This window comes from Gossypium raimondii, chromosome 8 (assembly GCF_025698545.1).
Source record: "Gossypium raimondii isolate GPD5lz chromosome 8, ASM2569854v1, whole genome shotgun sequence".
Lineage (NCBI taxonomy): Eukaryota > Viridiplantae > Streptophyta > Magnoliopsida > Malvales > Malvaceae > Gossypium > Gossypium raimondii.
Genome location: NC_068572.1, coordinates 10608890 through 10628741, shown reverse-complemented (window position 1 = coordinate 10628741; position 19852 = coordinate 10608890). Strand labels below are relative to the sequence as shown.

The following is a 19852-nucleotide window of genomic DNA, read 5'->3' as shown; positions in this document are numbered from 1 at the left end:
CAACAATTTTATTAACTCAATGACTTGCATGAAAATTTTTGAATAATTTAATAATCATTTTATAACTTTTTTAAATATGCTAATGTTTGAAATGGAGAGAAATAAAGAGTTGTGCTTAGACTTTAGAGGATGACTTTGAGACCCACAAGGAACCTTAAGATTGACATAGACTTTTTCAATTGTTAGGAAAGTAGGTAGCAAGAGAAGACCACAGCTTCAACTTCAAACATAAATACACATCAACACAGAAATAAAAAGTTGGATTTTGATTACCTCCCTCATGCAACACAATATCACTTCCCACATTTTCTTTGCTTCCTTTTTACACCAACCTTCCTTACACTTCGCTTTCCAACAGACCACCCTCTTTTTCTTTTTTAAATTTTGTAATTTTTATATGTAAAAAATATTACAATATTAAAAAAAACAATTAAACCATTGTCAACGTTTCACACACTAACTAGCTACCATATTATATCTTTGCCGTCAGTTTGGATTTTGGATTTTGGATTTTGAATCAAGCTTATATATTTGCTGTTATAGTAATCAGTAATCAACATTGGATCAAGTGATAGGTTTTGGTTCAACTTTTGTTGGAAAAAATAATGTCTCAATTTGATAAAATTTAGTTGGATTAAACCAAATAAAAGAAAAAATAGTAAAGGATGAAGGATCATCAATCCTGTCGCTAGAACATCATTATCAAAGCTCCAAGAAAATTCAACTGTACAACTACTCAAATGTCAGAAACTTTCATGTCATTATTGCTTTCCCCCCAAACATGCAGTGCTGCAAATTTGGGCATTATATCATACAGGATTTGCTTATTTGATATTTTTAAATGTTTGTCTGTTAAGATTAATTCATCGTTGTTTTAAGAATTTTTATTTTCCATTCAATATATTAATTTTACTTAATTATTTTAAAAGCTAATATATTAATAATTTATGTTCTTTATAAAGATTATATAATATTTTATGGTTGCATAAATAAACTAAATTACATTTTATTTTATAAATAATATTAAATTATCGTACATTTAAATTTTGGTAAAAAAGGATTATATAAAATATAAAAAAAATTTAAATGAGGTTTTATTGAAATGATTGATTCTAAGCTTCAGATAGGATGTTATTTGTATATACAAAATACCTCATATTTTTTTTATCTTAATTTTAATACAAATTTTTAACTTTTTCTCAAAATTCATATATAAATTTATATTTGTACATAAAATAAATATAGTGGGGCATGAAGTCATAATTCAAAGTACTTTTGAGTTTCTTTTGTAATTTTTTAATCAAACCCCACCAAACCTAAGCAGATCTGCATGCTCTATAATATATATATATATATATATATATGTAAATTTAATTATTGATATGATTTGTCAATTTAACATACTTACATATAAGCATGAATTGCACGTCAAGTTATGTCACCTTTCACATTATAAATTATAAAACACCTTTTTTCCCTTTTCTTTGTTTAACTGTACAAATATTATAGTATTTTTACACCTTATAATAACTACCATAAAATAAAATAATATTGGATCTAACTTTAAGGATGTTCTGTCTTTCTATTTAGTAATCTAAATTAAACGAACTTAAAAGGGAATATTAAAATAATGAATTAAATATCATTATATCACGCACCGCAGATGAAAGTTCATGACGAATGTACACAAAGCGTCCCATAGAGGCCAATTGATTAAATGGAATTCATTTGAATCATTTGAACTGGTCCGATTCGTGGAACCCATGGAGAAGCTCATCTACTTGAAACATTGATAGTCCAGTAAAACACTCCAATAAAACTAAAGTTACAAGGTAATTATTATAAATCTTAAGGAATAAAGAGGTATAGAGGTTAAATCTTTTAGGACTCTCATTTTGTAGATAGATACTAATCTCAATCGCTAATGTAATTCTATTTGTATCGTTGGATATGGGGGAGTTTGACTATAAATAGAGCTTTTCCCTTCATTTGTAATCATTCCATTCATATTTATTGAATATTATTAAGAGCATTTACTCAAACACTTGGTGTGTGATAGCTTTCTTGTGGCTTTTCTATTTTATCATTTCTTCTTTGTCTTTTAGTTGCTTCTGTTTTATTTCGGTGCCTTAGAGAAATTCCTTTGTGAATTCTTATTTTTGAGAGTTAGGCTGACTTAGGCGGATTTGAAGCAAAGAAATCGCATAAGGTCGTACAAATTGCTGAAGGTCACTAAACTAACTATAAATATGACTAAGGCAAGCGCACCTATCGAACGATAGTATAGTTATGGTGAGTAGGGAATATCGTATCTACGAGGACTAAAAGTACTAGTAATTACCATTTTTTCTATTATTCAGCCGACAAACTGGTGTGATTATCTTTAATCTAAATTTACTAATCTAATTTATTTAATAATGCAACAAAGAATGAAATAGAAAAATAATCAAAGATAACCGATGAGATAGACAATACCCAAAAAAGAATCCACCTAGCCTTCACCTACTATTATGAATCTGAATTAAACGATTTATTCACTTGTGTCTTGATCTGTAAAGATCCCTAAATTATGTTAATATCTCTTTCGAGAGTAAGAACAACTGACTCTAGGTTGATTAATTGAAATCTCTTTCTAATTAAAATCCTTATCGTCGCATTAACTCGATCTACGAATTCTCCTATTAGATTTGACTCTAATCTGGTAATGTCGTTTAATTTCTAGGATTGCATGCAACTCCACTCAATTACACTAGATCTACTATTAAAGAGTGATTTTTACTCTACTGAAAAAAACACATTAAACATGAATTAATATCCCAAAAAATATTAAAACATGAAATAAGCATACATAATTAAGAACAAAAATCAAGTATTTATCGCGTTAAAATAGAAATTAAATAATAAGATTCATCATAGGTTTCATCCTCCCGAGGTATCTGGCGAATTTAGTTCATAATCTTGAATAAAAACATCTCAAAGTTAGGATAACCACAAGACATAAAGAAACTCAATAAAACTTCGAAAGAAATTAAATAGAGATCTTCGATCTTGAGGGAGATCCGCTTCTGAGTTGATTCTGATGGTGTTCTTCGAGTGTTTTCTTCGATCTTCTTTGATTGCCCCTTTATGTTTTATTCTAATTGGTATTTATATACTTTATAATGCTCAGAAAGCCTAAAAAAATAGATTTTTCAGCGTTTTTAGAAAGCAGGGTGCAATATCAACATGGGTTGGCACATGGGCGTGTGGCCTGCCCGTGTGGAAATGCCCAGGCCATGTGGATCCTGAAAACAACTCTATTTGTCTGATTTTGGCTCATTTTTTTTCTCCTTTCGCTCCCAAATGCTCTCCTAAGTATAGAAACATGAATTTAAAGGATTAGGAGCATCAAATTCACTAATTTGCATAAGTAATAATCCAAAAACGCATTAAGAATGAGATTAAAATATGTTACTTTTATAGCTTATCAATTGCGAGACTAAAGTTCTAGGCCCATGATAGTTGGTATCCAAGTTAAGGTTCTAAGGCGTCGATCGAGATGACAAAAAGAGTAGACGATCAAATTGAGCCAATAGATACTCGTGAGAGGGTTAGGAAAGCTAGCCGATCGAGGGATATGATGTCGACTTTGGAAATTCGAGTTGTCAATCTTGAAGAATTCGTGGAGTATGTGAAGGAGACACTCGAGGTAGTTTAGGGACGCACCGATGAGTTAGACTCGATGAGGGAGCAACTCAGGGAATTTGTGATGGAGTCTCTCGGTTCTAATGTGGAAGCAATGTAAGAGATGCTCAGATTCACTGCGGATAAGTTGATAGTAAGGGATAATTCTCTTGAAGCCACTCTAATGACCTTGAAAGAACATATTTGAAGAGCTCAATGAGGACCTTACTATCTACAAGGTTGCTTTGGATAGTGGATGTTGGCTTCGGGACAGGAGCAACGTAAGAAAGATGTTCCCAAACTAAAAGAGTTTAAAGGGACAAGGTCTGCAAGGGATGTGGACAACATTCTCTAGGGGATGGAATAGTCATTTCGTGCGATGGGCATTAAAGATGTTTCTATTAAGGTAAACACTACTGCAATTTATTTCACTTATGTCACTCTTTTATGGTGGAGTCATAGGCCCACAGATGAGTGACAAGGTTGTACCACTATTAGGAATTGAATGAAGTTCCAAAATGAATTTAGGAAGCAACTTTACCCATAATATATTGAGGAGGAGGCTCGACTCATTTATACTAACTTACGCAACAAGGTATTACTCGAGAGCATGTTTGGAAGTTCACTGAATTGTTACTCTAAATCTCTAACTTTAGTGAAAATGAGGCATTATACTGATTCAAGGATGGGTTGAAGCCTTGGGTGAAACAGGAGTTGCGTAAACTAAGGGTTAAAGAGCTTACCAAAGCCATGGTCGAGGCGGAGTCCTTTGTCGAGCTTGGTCTGAGGTAAGATAAATTTGAGTCTTCTAATCCCAAAGAGATGGGTAATGGTAGGAGAGACCGTGAGGAAGAACACAATAGAAATAGGAAGAATGGTGGCAATGGGAAACCACCTAATGGGAAAATGAAACCCAAAAACCATCCGAGGGACGAAGAGAATGAAAAGAAGCCAATATAATGCTTTTTATGTAGTGGTCTGATTAAAGTACAGGACTGCCCATAGTGATCTATGCTATCCGAGATCAATAAAGAAGGCAAAGAGGAGCATGATGAGGAAAAGGTATTAAGGCTTGGATCAATGATACTCAATTCTACAAAAGCGAAGAGGGATCGTAAGCAGAAAGAGTTGATGTTTATGGGCATCAATATCACAGATCGATTGAGAAATGCTCTTATTGATACGATGGCATCTAACTTGTTTATATCGGAGAAAACTATGGGTAAACTTGGTAATACCGTTAGCAAAACAACTAAGAGGATCAAGACGATTAATTCCAAAGAAGTCTCAATTGTGGGAGTAGCATAAGGAGTTGAGTTACAAAACAACAAGTGGAAAAGTAAGGAAGACTTCAAGGTAATTCATTTATATGATTATGACTTTGTGCTTGGTTTGAATTTCTTTGACCAGATTAATGTTCTTTTGGTTCTTTTTTCTAATTGCATATGTATTTTGGATACTCCAACGACAACGCTTAGTGCCGATAAGTTGTGGTGAGAAACTTGGAACCAAGGTATTGTCAGCAGTCCAACTAGTCAAGGATGTTCATTGTGGGAAGAATATTGACTCGGTAGATCAGAGTGTTACGAAGGCCCCCTTGGAAATGCTAAAGGTGTGACAAACCGATATGAAACCTATTGAGTTATTAGTAGGACTGCCACCAATAAGAGAGGTGGCTTGTGCATCAAAATTTGTAGGAAAAGTTACGATGCAAACTGGGAAGTTAAAACGAGTAAATATGATGAGTGAGGTACATCTCAAACACTTTTTCGATGTTTTACATTATGACTTACCATTGACTTGGCAAATACACAAGGGCCCTTTCAGATTTCTGAAGTGGGTAAGCTGAGGGGCTTACAAACCAGAGTTAGTTGTAATACTCAAAGTTAACCTAGTGTTCAACGTGTGGGTGTTAAAGCCTATTTATTAGGATCTAAGGGGTCCCAATCGAGGCAAGTCACAATAGGGGTAAGTAAGAGCAGTGTGTTGGATCTGATGCCCTAAGTGTAGTATTTTCATCTAAGTACACTTGCAACTTTTCAAACTAATTGGTTAATAAAATTATTCATGAATTACATTAATATTTTGTATATTATCCTCACATGGTCTTTGCACACAAAGAAAAATGAAAGCAAATGTTTCTCATTAGTTGTTTATTATTTAAATTGATACTAAGCATTATTATTTGGTCGCATCTTACTACAAAAAGATAACTTGTATTAGTAAATAAACCTAAATATGTCCTTAGTCTAATCGGAATGAGCAAACCGATTAAAAGAATAATATGTCGTTTATCAAGTCCAATTGGGGATATGCTCAGTCTTAGGCATCGGAGCAAATGACTCTCAGAAGATAGCGACATAGATGTAACTGACTGGACTGATAGTACATCGGACATGACCCAAGAAGAATAGATCTTGAATTTGTTTATGAATTTATTCACTTGCGACGTTCACAATGTGGCATACGTAAATCTTGAGTGGATGGTGAACTATGTATGTGTAACTTATACACTTTAACATAAGTAAAAGTCTAAGTTCGAATAGATAAGGAACCGAAAGCTGGTGCGTTGGGTGTACGACTTCTGTAGTATGTAGCGTTATTCACAATAGTGGAATTCATAGCTCGAGACATGGGTAAATGATATTTTCTCATTGGCATTACATGGTTGATGAAAAGTAATCGTGGTCATGGGTTGTTCGTCTTTGTGATGAATAACTTGATCATTATTTGATAGTAATTGAGTTTTCATGAAGGAAGATGTAATGGTTACCATGAGGTAAAATAAGATCATATTGGGAGATCTGATATTATCAAAAATAGATTAAGCATATCCTATGATGGTAACACACTTATGATAAGGTCATTAGATGAGCACTGAATAGTTGCTTTCGTAATGGTATGTCATTAGGGAGAGCTCAGTTACTATACTACAGTGAAATGACTTTGCGACTAAATGATTTTATAATTAGTAGGTGAAAAGCTGAAATTTAATTATAAATCATTTGAGATCTAATTACATATTTTCAATCGGTCCCCCTGGTAGTTTATTGAAACCATAAATGAATTGCGTGTTGAATCAAAAATGAACAAAATGAATAGAAATAGAGAAATGGAAAACATTCAAAAATGACTATGGTTTTCTCCGAAATGGAGAAATATAATCATTTGGAAATGAATGTGGCTTTCTCAAAATTGAAATGGAAATGTGAAATGATTTATTTGTAATTCTATATGGATTACTTAAAAATGATCGGAAGAATGAGTTTATGTTTTTGAGCTGTTTTGAAGCCTGAAAATGAAAATAAATCATTCGATCACAATGAACATGTTGAATTGTGAAATATTAAACATATTTTCTCGAATTTTACTTAGGGTAAAATCGTCAAAGTTTTATCGAGGTAAAATCATCAAAATTTTGTTGGAGAAAAATAGGAATGAGAAAATTGTTTAATATAGAATATTAAAGTTTATTTTGGAAAATAGAAAAATATGTATTGGGTTAGGTTAAATTATAAAGTATTGGTTTAAAAATTCCATAAAGCACATATAATTAGACCCAATACAATAAGAGGCCCGAATCCCCATCATAATACATATAAGGGGAAACACACCCTATTAGCCCTTCTCCCTCTTCTAGTTGGACTAAAAAGTTATTTTTTATTTGAAATAAACCTTTACAATTCAACAAGGGTTTTACCTTCTTTCCCTATAAATAGATGGCACCAATAGAACTATACATACAACTTTGAGAGGTTGTTACTCTGCTGAAAAATAGAGAGAATTCTTTCTCAACTATCAAATATATATTTTCAGAATAACAGTTCTACTAGTTTCTATTAAAGAAGAGAGAATTTTTGTTTTCACCCCAAATAAAAGAGAGAACTTTTTCTAGTTCTGTGTTTCGATTTAATTGGTTTAACCTCACACTCGACACAGTTTGTAGTACAAGAATAGCGGGGAAGATCATTTTGTTGAAAGCCAGGAACAACGAATGTCCGTTAAGTCGAAAACACATGTATGAATTTGGATAGGATTTATTGCTATAAATATCACAAATCAGGTCGGTTTACAAAATTTTAATTTCCTGATGTGCAAGAAAATCGTTTTGAAACCAGATAATTTCCAATATGGTGAGCTCTTGCGAATGAGATGTACAAAGGGGGAAATGATTCGAGTTAGACAATGGTAAAGACATAAGTCGCGCAAATGTTCTGAGGGGTGGAACAACGCGACAGATAGACTAGTTGAGAATCAATTGAAAAATTGAGGCAGCTCCGGGAGAAGTCAAACCAGTGTCATTTCGAGGACGCGAAGAGGGCGTCGCGAGAATAGATGGGGAAGATTGTCACGGGCCGCAGATCAAAGCCCGTGAAGGATGCGCATAAAGTGTCTCATGGAGGTCAACTTATTTAATGGGGCTCATTTGACCCACTTGAATTGGTCTGAGTCGTGAACCCATGGAGAAGCCTATCTGTTTGAAGCCTTGGTGGCCCAATGAAACACTCTAGTAAAACTAAAGTTACCATGGTAATTATTGTATATCCTAATGGATAAAGAAGTATAGAGCTTAAATCCCTTAGAACTCTCATTTTGTATATAGACATTAATCTTAATTGTTGATGTAATTTGATTTGTACCATTGGATCTAAGGGAGCTCAACTATAAATAGAGCTCTCTCCCTTCATTTGTAATCATTTCATTCATAGTTATTGAATATTATTAAGAGAATTTACTCAAACACTTGGTGTGTGATTGTTTTCTTATGGCTTTTTTGTTTTTTCATTGCTTATTTATCTTTGAGTTGCTTCTGTTTTATTTCGGTCCCTTAGAGAAATTCCTTTGTGATTTCTTATTTTCGAGAACTACACTAACTTAGGTGAATTTGAAGCAAAGAAATCACCTAAGGCCGTATGGATTGTGAGACTAAAGTTCTAGCCCCGTGACAATTACAGCTACTTCCTTGTTGCCAAATTTAATTTTCACCTTACTAGGTTGTGCAATATTCTATACCCAGAAGTAGAATATGAATTTTTATTTATATATATTTAAACAAAAGCTATTAATATAAATATTAATGAACGGCAAAAAATTATTATGGGTTTAAGTCCATTCCAATTGGCAACTTTATTGATTGAGTCTTGACTCAAATGATATTATGCTATTGCAACAACAACGAGGATGTAAATTTGAGTGGGCTTAAACGTGTTCTTTCTCCAGTTTAAGGATTCGGAGAGGTATGGATACTTAAATAGAAATAGGCATTGTATAAAATTTTGAAATAGCTTTGTTGACAATTAGATGTTATATAAGATGGATGTATATTTTTAATAAAATATAAATATATGTATTTAATAGTACAAATATATGATAGTTTAGTAGTTTTGGTTCGTAACTTTAAGGATTGACTATGATTAAAAGAAAAACAAATTCAAGTTTATAATATAGCAGAAAAAAAAACTGAGCCACCGAATAAGAGATGATCTCATCAAAAAAAATGATATCCAAAGAAAGAAACATTAATTATTTAAGCAAATTTTTTCCAATATTAATTTTGTCTTATACGGTAATCGTAGTATAAAGCTACAACCCACATCCATGTTTCCATTGCCCATCCTTCCTTCCCTGCCTTCAAAACAAAGCCAATTTATTTAGCTTTTCCTTTTCTGATTGGGGCACTGCAGAAAAACATAAGCAATATGCAAGAACAACCGGTCATTATCATCGGAGCCGGCCCCTCAGGGTTGGCTACCGCCGCTTCCCTTAACCTCCACTCAATCCCTTACATCATCCTCGAAAGAGAGGATTGTTTCGCCTCCCTTTGGAAGAAATACGCCTACGATCGCCTCCACCTTCACTTACACAAGCAGTTCTGCCAGCTTCCCCATCTCCCTTTCCCTCACTCTTATCCCCGTTTCATCTCTAAGCAACAGTTCGTATCTTATTTGGACGACTACGTTTCTCATTTTAAGATCACCCCTTTGTATTGTCGATGCGTTGAGCTGGCTGTGTTCGATGAAATAACCAAGGAATGGACCGTCAAGGTCAGGAACTTGGGTTCCGGCGAGGTCGAGGAGTTCAGGGGGAGGTTTTTGGTCGTCGCCAGTGGAGAAGCAACCGACCCTTACACACCTGAGCTTGAAGGACTGAAATCGTTTCCTGGAGATGTTCTTCATTCAACCCAGTTCAAAAATGGGAAGGCGTTTAGAGACAAGAACGTTTTGGTTGTTGGGTCAGGCAATTCCGGCATGGAGATCGCCATGGACCTTGCGAATCACGGTGCCAAAACATCCATCGTCGTTCGCAGCCCGGTAAGAAGAAGAAAAAAGAAACAAGATACTACTTGGATCTGATTATTTGAAATTCAAATCATTGATCTGTGTGTTTGTGTGGGGGTGCAGGTTCATATACTTTCGAGGGAAATGGTTTACTTGGGGTTGAATCTGTTGAAGTATATACCATTAAACATGGTGGACTGGTTGATGGTCATGCTTAGCAAGCTGGTTTACAGGGAGTTGAGTAAGTACGGGCTTAGCAGGCCTAAGGAGGGTCCATTTTTCATGAAAGTTGCCGACGGCAAGTACCCTGTTTTGGATGTCGGAACCTATAGCAAGATCAGGTCCCGGGAGATTCAGGTAAAGTTCACATCTTTTTCAAGGAATTTAAGGATTGCCCTACAATTTTCCTTGCTTTTTCTTTCTAGTCTTGTACTAGGAACTCATAATTATTACAAATCTTTCCTAATGCAAAACTAAAGTATACTAAATTAATTGCGCGGACCTTCAACTATAACCGCTTTCTATTTTTATATTTAGTTTTTTTTTGTTTTCTTTTCATTGCTGAATTATCATTTTTTTCATATTTTATCAAGGGAGAAATTAGACAAACAATTTAGAGATTAAAATTAGGTTATATATTTTACGATAATTTCATCAGACTCAAAATATAATTTTACAATTTACTAATTTAAAAATTTTATAAATTATAAAATAACTAAAAATTAAACTTCCATTTTAGGGTAGAGGCCTCACAGCCCCCGCTCCACCCCTATATTCTACCTCAAAACTTACTATGTTTTCATTGTCAATTTTTTAATTAATTAGAATGAAAACGATAATTTATGTGTTAAATTGTGATCAAAATAAAATTGAAAAAATAGATATAGTTGAAAGACTGAATTAGGGGTGAGCTTTCAATCGAATTGAATGAAAAAATTTCGAGTTAATCGAGTTGATGAATCCTATTTTATCATCCTAACTCGATTTGAACTTTTCTCAAATCGAATCGAGTGAGATGGAATTTGGATTGAATCGAATATATTTGTCTGAGTTAAATTTAAAAAAATGACTTTGGGTCCTTGTAGCCACTGTCACTCACCATAATCAAATTTGTTATTAACTTCCATCCCCTCATAATTTATTTATTTATCTTTTATATACGGGTTAGCTTCTTTACTTGCTTCAATTATCTTTTGATTATTGTCACCATTTATTTTGAAATTAAAAATATATTAAATGTAAAAATGTGATTTTTTAATAAAAGTTATTTTAAAGATAAAATGTGAAATTGATACTAGCGAACATTTTAACACGAATATTTTATAGCATCAACAATAATTCAATTTTAATGAAATAGATAAAGATTCAGATGATTAAATAATTCAATAATATAAATAATAAATATTTTTAGGGAAGTAAAAGAAAAAAGTTTTAGGGGGTTGAGGAAGTAAAATTTTTTGAGAGAAAGTAAAAGGGTTTGAGGGGAATTGGGGGAAGGAAAGTAAAAGGATTGGCATTTTAATTATTTGAGTTATTCGAATTCGAAAATTTAACTCGGTTCAAATTCTAAATTTGAAAAAAAAAATCGAGTTAATTTGATTAATTCAAAATTTGAAATTCTTTTCGAGTTGAATCGAATTTTATTCACCCTAAATTAAAGGGAAAATTTTAAGCATCAGTTTTAGCCAAACCCAATGCTTGGATTAGTATTAAAAATATTTTTATATTGATATTTACATATTTTTATAATCAAATTTAAATGAAAGTAATTTATTATTAAATCTGATCCAAAATCCAATACGTAGTGGAGCAAACAGATGAGTTGGGCCATGGTTAGCTGTTACTATTATTTGGCTTCAGTTTTCGTTAACTTTGGGTAATAGAAATTAGAAGAGAAATGAGGAATTGGAGGCAGAATGGCGGGTCTCTTTAGGGTTTGTAAGAAGACCAACCAACAAGGTGTTGGTGAACAATGAATGTACCTTTGTCATGTCCTTTGCAATAACCAAATGTTGTCTTAATTTGCTTCAAACCCAAGAATCTCTTTTCCTAATTCCTTGGTTGGCAATCAACAACTGTAGGAAATATACTAGTATTAGTCTTAGACTTAGTGTAGCTTGTTAATTATAAAATATCAAAACATGCATCTGTTGCAGGTATTGCCGGCTATATTGAGTGTAAAAGGCAATGAAGTGGTGTTCGAGAACGCCGAATCACATGCCTTCGACACAATTGTGTTCTGCACTGGATTCAAGCGCTCCACACATATCTGGCTTAAGGTAACATCATCATCAACATCAACAACATGACATGAATTTGCATATGTAATCCATTAAAACAATGATTGAAAGACACAACAACCGCCTTAAAAATTAACAAAAGCAGGGTCCTGGTTTTGTTTCGAGACAGGGAGATGATTACCTGCTGAACGATGACGGAATTCCAAAACCAAGTTTCCCGAACCATTGGAAGGGAAAGAATGGATTGTACTGTGTCGGATTGTCGAGAAGGGGCTTGTATGGGGCAGGCTTTGATGCACGAAACATAGCCGATGATATCAAGTCTCTTCTAAAATGATTCATTCCTTTGAATAAGGAATTATATGTTCCCTTTCTTGAGGGCCCTAAGAACAATTACACCAATAGATTCAATTACAAGAATATCATGCTTTAGGTGTTTTTCTAGAATTTTCCTAAAGGATCTAAATCATACCAAATGTTACTCTTGGGGTTTAAAACTACTTGAACTATCATCTAATAATACCAACCTCTGCAAACCTGTAACATAGCTTACATTCTCATGAATAACTAAAGAGAATTTACTACTAAGATTTTATATTAGTATTAACTACATAAAATAAATGATTCATTATTGAAATTTAATAATTTTGATTTTTAAAATACCATCACAACTATCGCTTGATGGTAGGTTATTAATTAAAATATTTTTGGTAAATTTAATTCTAAAGAATTTAAAAGATTTGATGACACAAACAAATTTTAAAGTAAGAACATAGAAAGATATGTTAGAAACGAAGAAATTATAATATTTTTCTTTAAATAATTTTATATAATAGTTGTGGGCATTTATATAGATTTTTTATAATTTTAAGAAATAAAAATTATATATCTAATTATCTTAATTTTAAATTTAAATTAAATCATACATATTTTATAATAATTTTTAAATTTAATTAAATAATTTTAAATTAAATTATAACAATTTTAAAAATCTAATGATAACAAATTTAAATATTAAGATAAATATTCATCTTAATGATAATTAAATAATATTTTTATTTTTATTTTTATTTTCTTACATAAAAGTTTCAAAGTTCATCTAACTTTACATAAGATTTTTATAGGAAAACTTAGTTGAATAATTATTTTATCTTTTAATTTTCTTTTCTTCTATTTTAAAATTAATTTTAGTAAGTCTTTTCTATAACAAGGAAAACCTAAGTTGAATAGCTCAAGAACGAATTAAAATAATTTTGAAAAGGAAAAGTTGTATGACTAAAATGAGTATACAATAATATTGAATTAATGATGAGTGCCTAAAATAAAAACTTATGAAAATTGAGTCACCAACTAAATATTTTACCCTTTTGTAATATTGGTTGTATAGGTATGAGAAGCAGGCAGAAAACCCAAGCCACGTGTCGAGATTTTGATCCAACTACCAACGTTCTTTAGTTTTAGTTTTACTACTGAGGAAAAAAATTATTTATTAGATATATATATATTATAATAATTAGATATAAAATAAATAATACTTAGTACAAATTTAAACTTGAAATTAAAATAATAAGTTATAAGTAAAAAATAAGACCTCTTCAAGATAAACAATATTTTTTCATTATTTTTTCTAGAAATAAATCATAGGAGTCACTAAATATTATCAGTTGAATCAGTTTATTATTAACTTATATACTAAAAAATATATAAAAAATAATATTTTTACCAAATGTAGCATTAATGTACAAATCTATAAATAAATTAATCTATAACTACCACCTAGACCTGTCCATGGGCCGCCCGGCCTGACGGCCTGCCCGAAATATGGGAGGGTTCGGGTAAAAATATAGGCCCGAAATATGGGCTTGGGCAAAAAAAATGAGGCCCGTTTAAAAAACGGGCCGGGCCTCGGGCACCACTTTTTTGGCCCGGGCCTGGCCCGGCCCGAATATAATAAATATATATTTTTATTTTTTAATTTTAAAATACTTTTAAAATAATTTTTTTTATTTTTTTTATTTTTAAAATACTTTTTTAATGTTTATTTTAAAAATGGGCCGGGCCGGGCCGGGCCGGGCTCGGGCTTATGATATTTTTCTCGGGCCGGGCCTGGGCAAAATTTTAGGTCCATATTTCGGGCCGGGCCTAGGAGGCAGGCCAAAAAAATTTTCCGGGCCCGGCCCGGCCCATGGACAAGTCTACTACCACCTCGCTAACATCTTTTTAAAATAAATTTAAATAATTTATTAATTTTTTAACATATAATATCATCTTTTCCACTAATCACTATCAATATAAAATCATATATTGAAATACATCACGAGACGTTTGGTTCATAGAATTTAAGATCAACTGTATAATTTTACTTTCTAAGATGACATTTCCATACCTGATGAAAAAGATTACCTTAACTTGGTAATATTATAATACCAATAGTGTAAAGACCTAGTTTCTAGTGATGCTAGAAATTACGGGTTTAGGATCCCATTTCCGTAAATCGAGTTCACAAATATTAAATAATGATAATTACAAACTTATTATATAGGTGAATTGAATTTTAGATTGGTAATTCAGTCGAATTAGTGATTAATTAAGGTTTAGGATTAAATTGTAAAGTCCAATCGCTATAGATTTTTAATTAAAAAATTACTTAAGATCTAAAATAGCAATTAGACCATGTCAAGGTGGGTGTTAGTGGCTGGTGGTGTTAATAGTGGATTGATTAAATAATTTCAAGTTAAATAAATTGTAATGACTTGGAACTCAGTGGTATCGAAAAATGCAGTTTCGAAATTCTATTTTTGATATTTGAGTCCGTAAATATTATTATTTAATATTTACGGGTTTAGTATAAAGTCTAATTAAAGTTTAGCCCTTTAATTTTGTTAATTGGATTGTTAATTAAGTGAAAGTGTTAAAAGTTAATTATCAGAGATTTTAATTGGTTAAAGGACCAAATGAGCTATTAAACCAAAGTGTAATGTATTTTAGTGGGAAATGATGTAAGAAATCACTAAATCATTTTTAAAGGTGGATTAATTAGTTAAAAGTAAGATTAATTAAATAAACTAAATTAATTAATAATAAAACAAAGTATAAAAGCTAAAAAAAAAAGTATACATCATCTTATTTTATCATCATCTTCACCGAAACTTCAAGAAACAAAAGGGGGAGAAAGCTTTCTTAGGGTTAAACGTTTGGTCCTTCATTTGTTAAGTGGTTTTAAATTCATTTCTTGTAATTTTTATGTTTTTAAGGTTCTGTGAGTTTGATTTAGTTAGATTTTGTACCAATTTGTGAAACTGTTAAAATTTTTAAAATTTGTCATTGTTGGATACTTGACGAAATTTGTGTTAATTTGTTAGATTTTAAGCTTAGATATGAAAAATGACTAGTTTGTAAAATTTAATTTCTAGTTTTTGAACATAGGGACTAAAGTGCATAAATTTTAAAATTGGTGTAATATTTTATAATTATAGATATAGAGGGCTATATAAGGATGTAATTGAGATCAGTTTTAAAATCGAAGTTCAAATTTGAAAGATATGACTTTATCAGTTTTATGGACTAAACTGAATAATTTATAAAATATGTATAATTTTGTAATTGAATGTGATTCGGATAGAATTTGATATTATACCATTATTTAATTATTATTATTCGAGGCTAAAAACGACGCAAGATTGTCGAAAGGAAAAAAAGAAAGGCGAAAGTCGACGACGACGAGTAACGTGAGCTTTCGGTTTGTATCTCTATGACCCGAGACCAATTTAATTACTTTATAATTATGAAAAATTTTGCATTATATAAAATTTAGGTGAGTTATTAACAGCTATTGAGTTGAAATATTATGGTTGAAATTGAATATTAAGACAAAGACTAAATCGAATAGAATAGAAAATTGTATGACGTAACTGATATAGGAGTTTGTATGAAATTGAGCCGAATTATGTTATATTATATGATGAATTAATGAATTGATGTTGAATTAAGAATGATGGGATGTGGATTGAACTATGTGATGAAATTGGAGATTTATCAATCTACCAATTGTGCAGTCTATATTTTGGTTTATTAGTAATACAATACGATGTCAATTTGAAATGTGAATTGATTTGGTATAATTGCATATTTACCTATATATATAAACTTATATAAATTACAAATTGAGTTCATATACTTATTGTTATATTTATATATTAAATTATTGCCTCTTGAATTGTAACGACCCAATAGTTAGGGTGTCAGAAAATGAAGTTCGGGACTTCATTTCCATAAAATGAACCCGTAAATATTTTTATTTAATATTTACGAGGTTATTTTGGTAGTGAATTAGATTTTGATTAAATGAATTTTGTGAAATTAAGAATTGTTAAAATATTAGGACTAAATTGCATATGAGTTAAAAGTTGAATTATAGTTTATATTAATTAAAGGACTAAAATGGTAAATATACATTTACCTTGTTGTGGTGGACGGCATTAAGGAGTAATATATATATTATATGTAAACTTATCATATATATATGTTATAATAATTAATAACTTAAAACTAGATGAATGTATATATGTATTATAATATAATAATAATAAAATTAAAGTAAAATAAATGAAAAGAAAGTGGGAAAGGATGAAACATTTTTCATGCAAAATAAAAGAAAGAAAGAAAAGAAAGAAGAGAAGAGTGGACGGCAAACTTTTCAACTTTAATTGGTCAATTAATTTAGTTCATTTTTTGTAATTTTATGTTTTTGGAATCCCAAGACTTAGAGCTACTCAACCCATATTGTAATTTTAGTAGTGCTTAAGATTTTAAATGTTGTTATTGTTGAATATTTTAAATTCTAGGGATTAAATTGATAAATTTCTAAGTTTAAAGTGAAAAGGACTAAATAATGAAGTTAATTCTTGATTTTGAATAATAGGGACTAAAGTGTGAAAATTTTGAATTTTGATGGTATAATTGAAAATAGGAATTAAATTTAGCTTAATGTGAAATTAGTATTAAAATATAGGGTTAAATGTGGAAGTTAAAAATTGGTCTTGGTTTAGGGACTAAATTGAATTTTATGCAAATATTGTGTAAAAATTGAAATATTCAATGGGAATTGAATTATGTAGTATTAATGTATATTAATTGTTTTAATTTCGTAGCTAACGTCGTACCGGAATCCTCGACTAAAAAGGGGAAGGGTAAAATCGACGTCAAATAGCTCAGAATCACAGTTTGTGTTTCTATAATCCGAACTAAGTTGTTAATTATTGTATTTTGAATTATTGCATATGGTAAGTGGTTGAGGTGAGTACTTTAGTACTTTGAGATTGAATTAAATTTATAGTTGATTGAATTGGATTGATTTGGTATATATTATGAATGTATTAAGTATATGGAAATTGAAATGAATATATGTTTAAATATAATGTGCAAATATGAGAATTGGATATTGGATGTATTTGTAAGTGAAATGGAACCCTATTAACTGTTTCGGACTAAGTCGAATATAAATGGCATGCCATAGGATAGGAAAAGTTCAGAGATTTTTTCGACTTCGAGTCGATGAGGACTGGTGCCAATTTGCTTTGATTTAATTAATGAGACATTGTGTGTCAATTTATATAGAACTGGGCGCGATTATTACTTCGAATTTATCCGATGAGGCACTGGGTGCCAAACTGGTGTGCTAGTTGGATTCATGTATCCGTCTGAGTTCGGGTTGTGTTAATAGGAGCAATTAAATAATAAAGTTACGTAATTTATATTGAAATGGCAAAGTACGTGAATTGGAAATGAAAAAGTGGATTGGAAAATGAAATGATAATTATGTTGTGAACATAAGTGAAATATATGAGTGATGCACTCATGAATTGAACATGGATTGGTTTGTGCCATTATATAAGTGAATTGTTGATTGATCTATGAAAAGTTATTCATATGGCAAGTGATGTGAATTGAGATATTTGTTAAAACCAACGAAGTATGAATACTTGTGAAAATTGAGCATTGCATGAAATAATGTGGTAATATGCATGAGATTGAAATAGTGATATCTTGCATTTCAATTTTACTCACTGAGTTTTACTCAGCATGCGATTTTGTTTTTCGTGCGCAAGTTAGGTACTTCTCTTTTGATCGCCGACTCAGCATCCAACAGCGATCCCGATCTCAAGTGTGGTGATGGTTATTTTTGTAATGGCATGTACCGAGGAGGTCTTTGGTTGATAGATGTTTTTGTGAATGTGATGTAAATTGGAGTTATAAGTATAATGATGGTCATTGTATATAAGTATATGTTTGGTATGTTGTTTTGACCCAAGGCTTGATATGTGTGTGTGCAACTTTAAGCTTGATGTAATAGTTAGTTATATGTTAGGCTAAAGTGAGTGCTTTTGGCATGCATGAAACCTTGATTTGGATGATGCCTTATTGATGTGTTTTAATGATATAAATGTGGTACCAATGAGCGTACATTGGTTAGGCACCTAAGATGGTTGTTTTGTCATGTTTTGAGTATGTTTAATCGTATTTTGAATAGGTTAAATGATTGGTATTTGAGTTGCTTAATACCCAAGCAAGTAGAAAATGGTAAACTTGAGGTTTAAGGTACATTTTGGTGCACACAGCCTGGCCACACAACCGTGTGTCACACACGGGCGTGTGCCCTGAACATGTGGTATAATTGCATTGTGTAGTGTCACATACAAGCTGACACACGGCCAAGGACACAGCCACGTTGCCCAAGTCAGAGAGTTACATGAGCAGAGACACGGGCTGAGACACGACCGTGTCTCAAGTCAGTGAGTTACACGAGCATGGACACAGGCTGGGACACGTCTGTGTGTCCCTAGCTTGAAGGTTACACAGACTGAGACACGGGTGTGTGTCTCAGCCGTGTGAGGCACACGACAGTGTGACCCCTATATCCAAATTTTGGTAACTTTTTCCTAGATTTTCCAAATGATTTCAATTTAGTCCCGAGTTGTTTCTAAGGTGTTTCTTGGGCCTCGAGGGCTCAATATAGGGAAGGTTTGTATGTATGAATGGTTTATGTTATGTTTATGATATGAAATGAAATAAGGTATAATTGTTTCGGTTGTACGGTAATACTCGTAACCCTAAACCGTGAGTGAGGGAGTTAGGGGTGTTACATGAATCATAAGGTGCCATTGAGTAAATTACTTAGCGTACGATCTTATTTTTCGCGCGCAAGTTAGATTATGTTCATGAAATCAAATATCGACTTAGCATCCAACTGACAATCTTGAACTCAACAAAATTTGTATCAGTTTTATTTTGTGTTAAGAAGAACATGTAGTTAGGTTGAATAAGTTTGGTAAGGTATGAAATGATATAAAAGTGATTGAATTTGGGAAACTAGGAAAGTATGCTAAATGGTTTTGATGATTGATATTTGAAAGATTAATTGGATACATGGATGAACATGGAATGAGATATATTAGTTGGTTAGATTATAAAGGCTAAGGTAATAGTTTAGTTTAATATAAATGTGTATATTATGGAATATGAGATTGAGATATGTTTATGATAATTGAAATGATTTAAATGGATGTGTTTTGGCGTGTTGTAATATATAAGTTCTTAATGATTAATAAGGTGATGATGTTATATGCTTAATATGCATATTCTAGATTAGCTTGTGCTATATGAAATGGCAAT

General features: G+C 31.8%; 1 protein-coding gene across 1 annotated transcript; it reads left to right on the top strand.

Annotated features, from left to right (window-relative positions):
- Positions 1 to 9263: 9263 nt before the first annotated feature.
- On the top strand, positions 9264 to 12769 carry LOC105790777 (probable indole-3-pyruvate monooxygenase YUCCA10). The gene is made up of 4 exons (XM_012618526.2): positions 9264 to 9974; positions 10065 to 10298; positions 12098 to 12220; positions 12351 to 12769. The coding sequence occupies exons 1-4, from the start codon at positions 9363 to 9365 to the stop codon at positions 12516 to 12518; spliced, it is 1137 nt and encodes a 378-aa protein (XP_012473980.1). The 5' UTR covers positions 9264 to 9362; the 3' UTR covers positions 12519 to 12769.
- The last annotated feature ends 7083 nt before the right edge of the window (positions 12770 to 19852 follow it).

Coding starts and splice junctions, on each gene's coding strand:
- LOC105790777 (XM_012618526.2), top strand. CDS start 9,363: ATGCAAGAACAACCGGTCATTATCATCGGAGCCGGCCCCTCAGGGTTG. Junction 9,975..10,064: donor CCATCGTCGTTCGCAGCCCG/GTAAGAAGAAGA, acceptor GTGGGGGTGCAG/GTTCATATACTTTCGAGGGA. Junction 12,221..12,350: donor CCACACATATCTGGCTTAAG/GTAACATCATCA, acceptor GTTTCGAGACAG/GGAGATGATTACCTGCTGAA.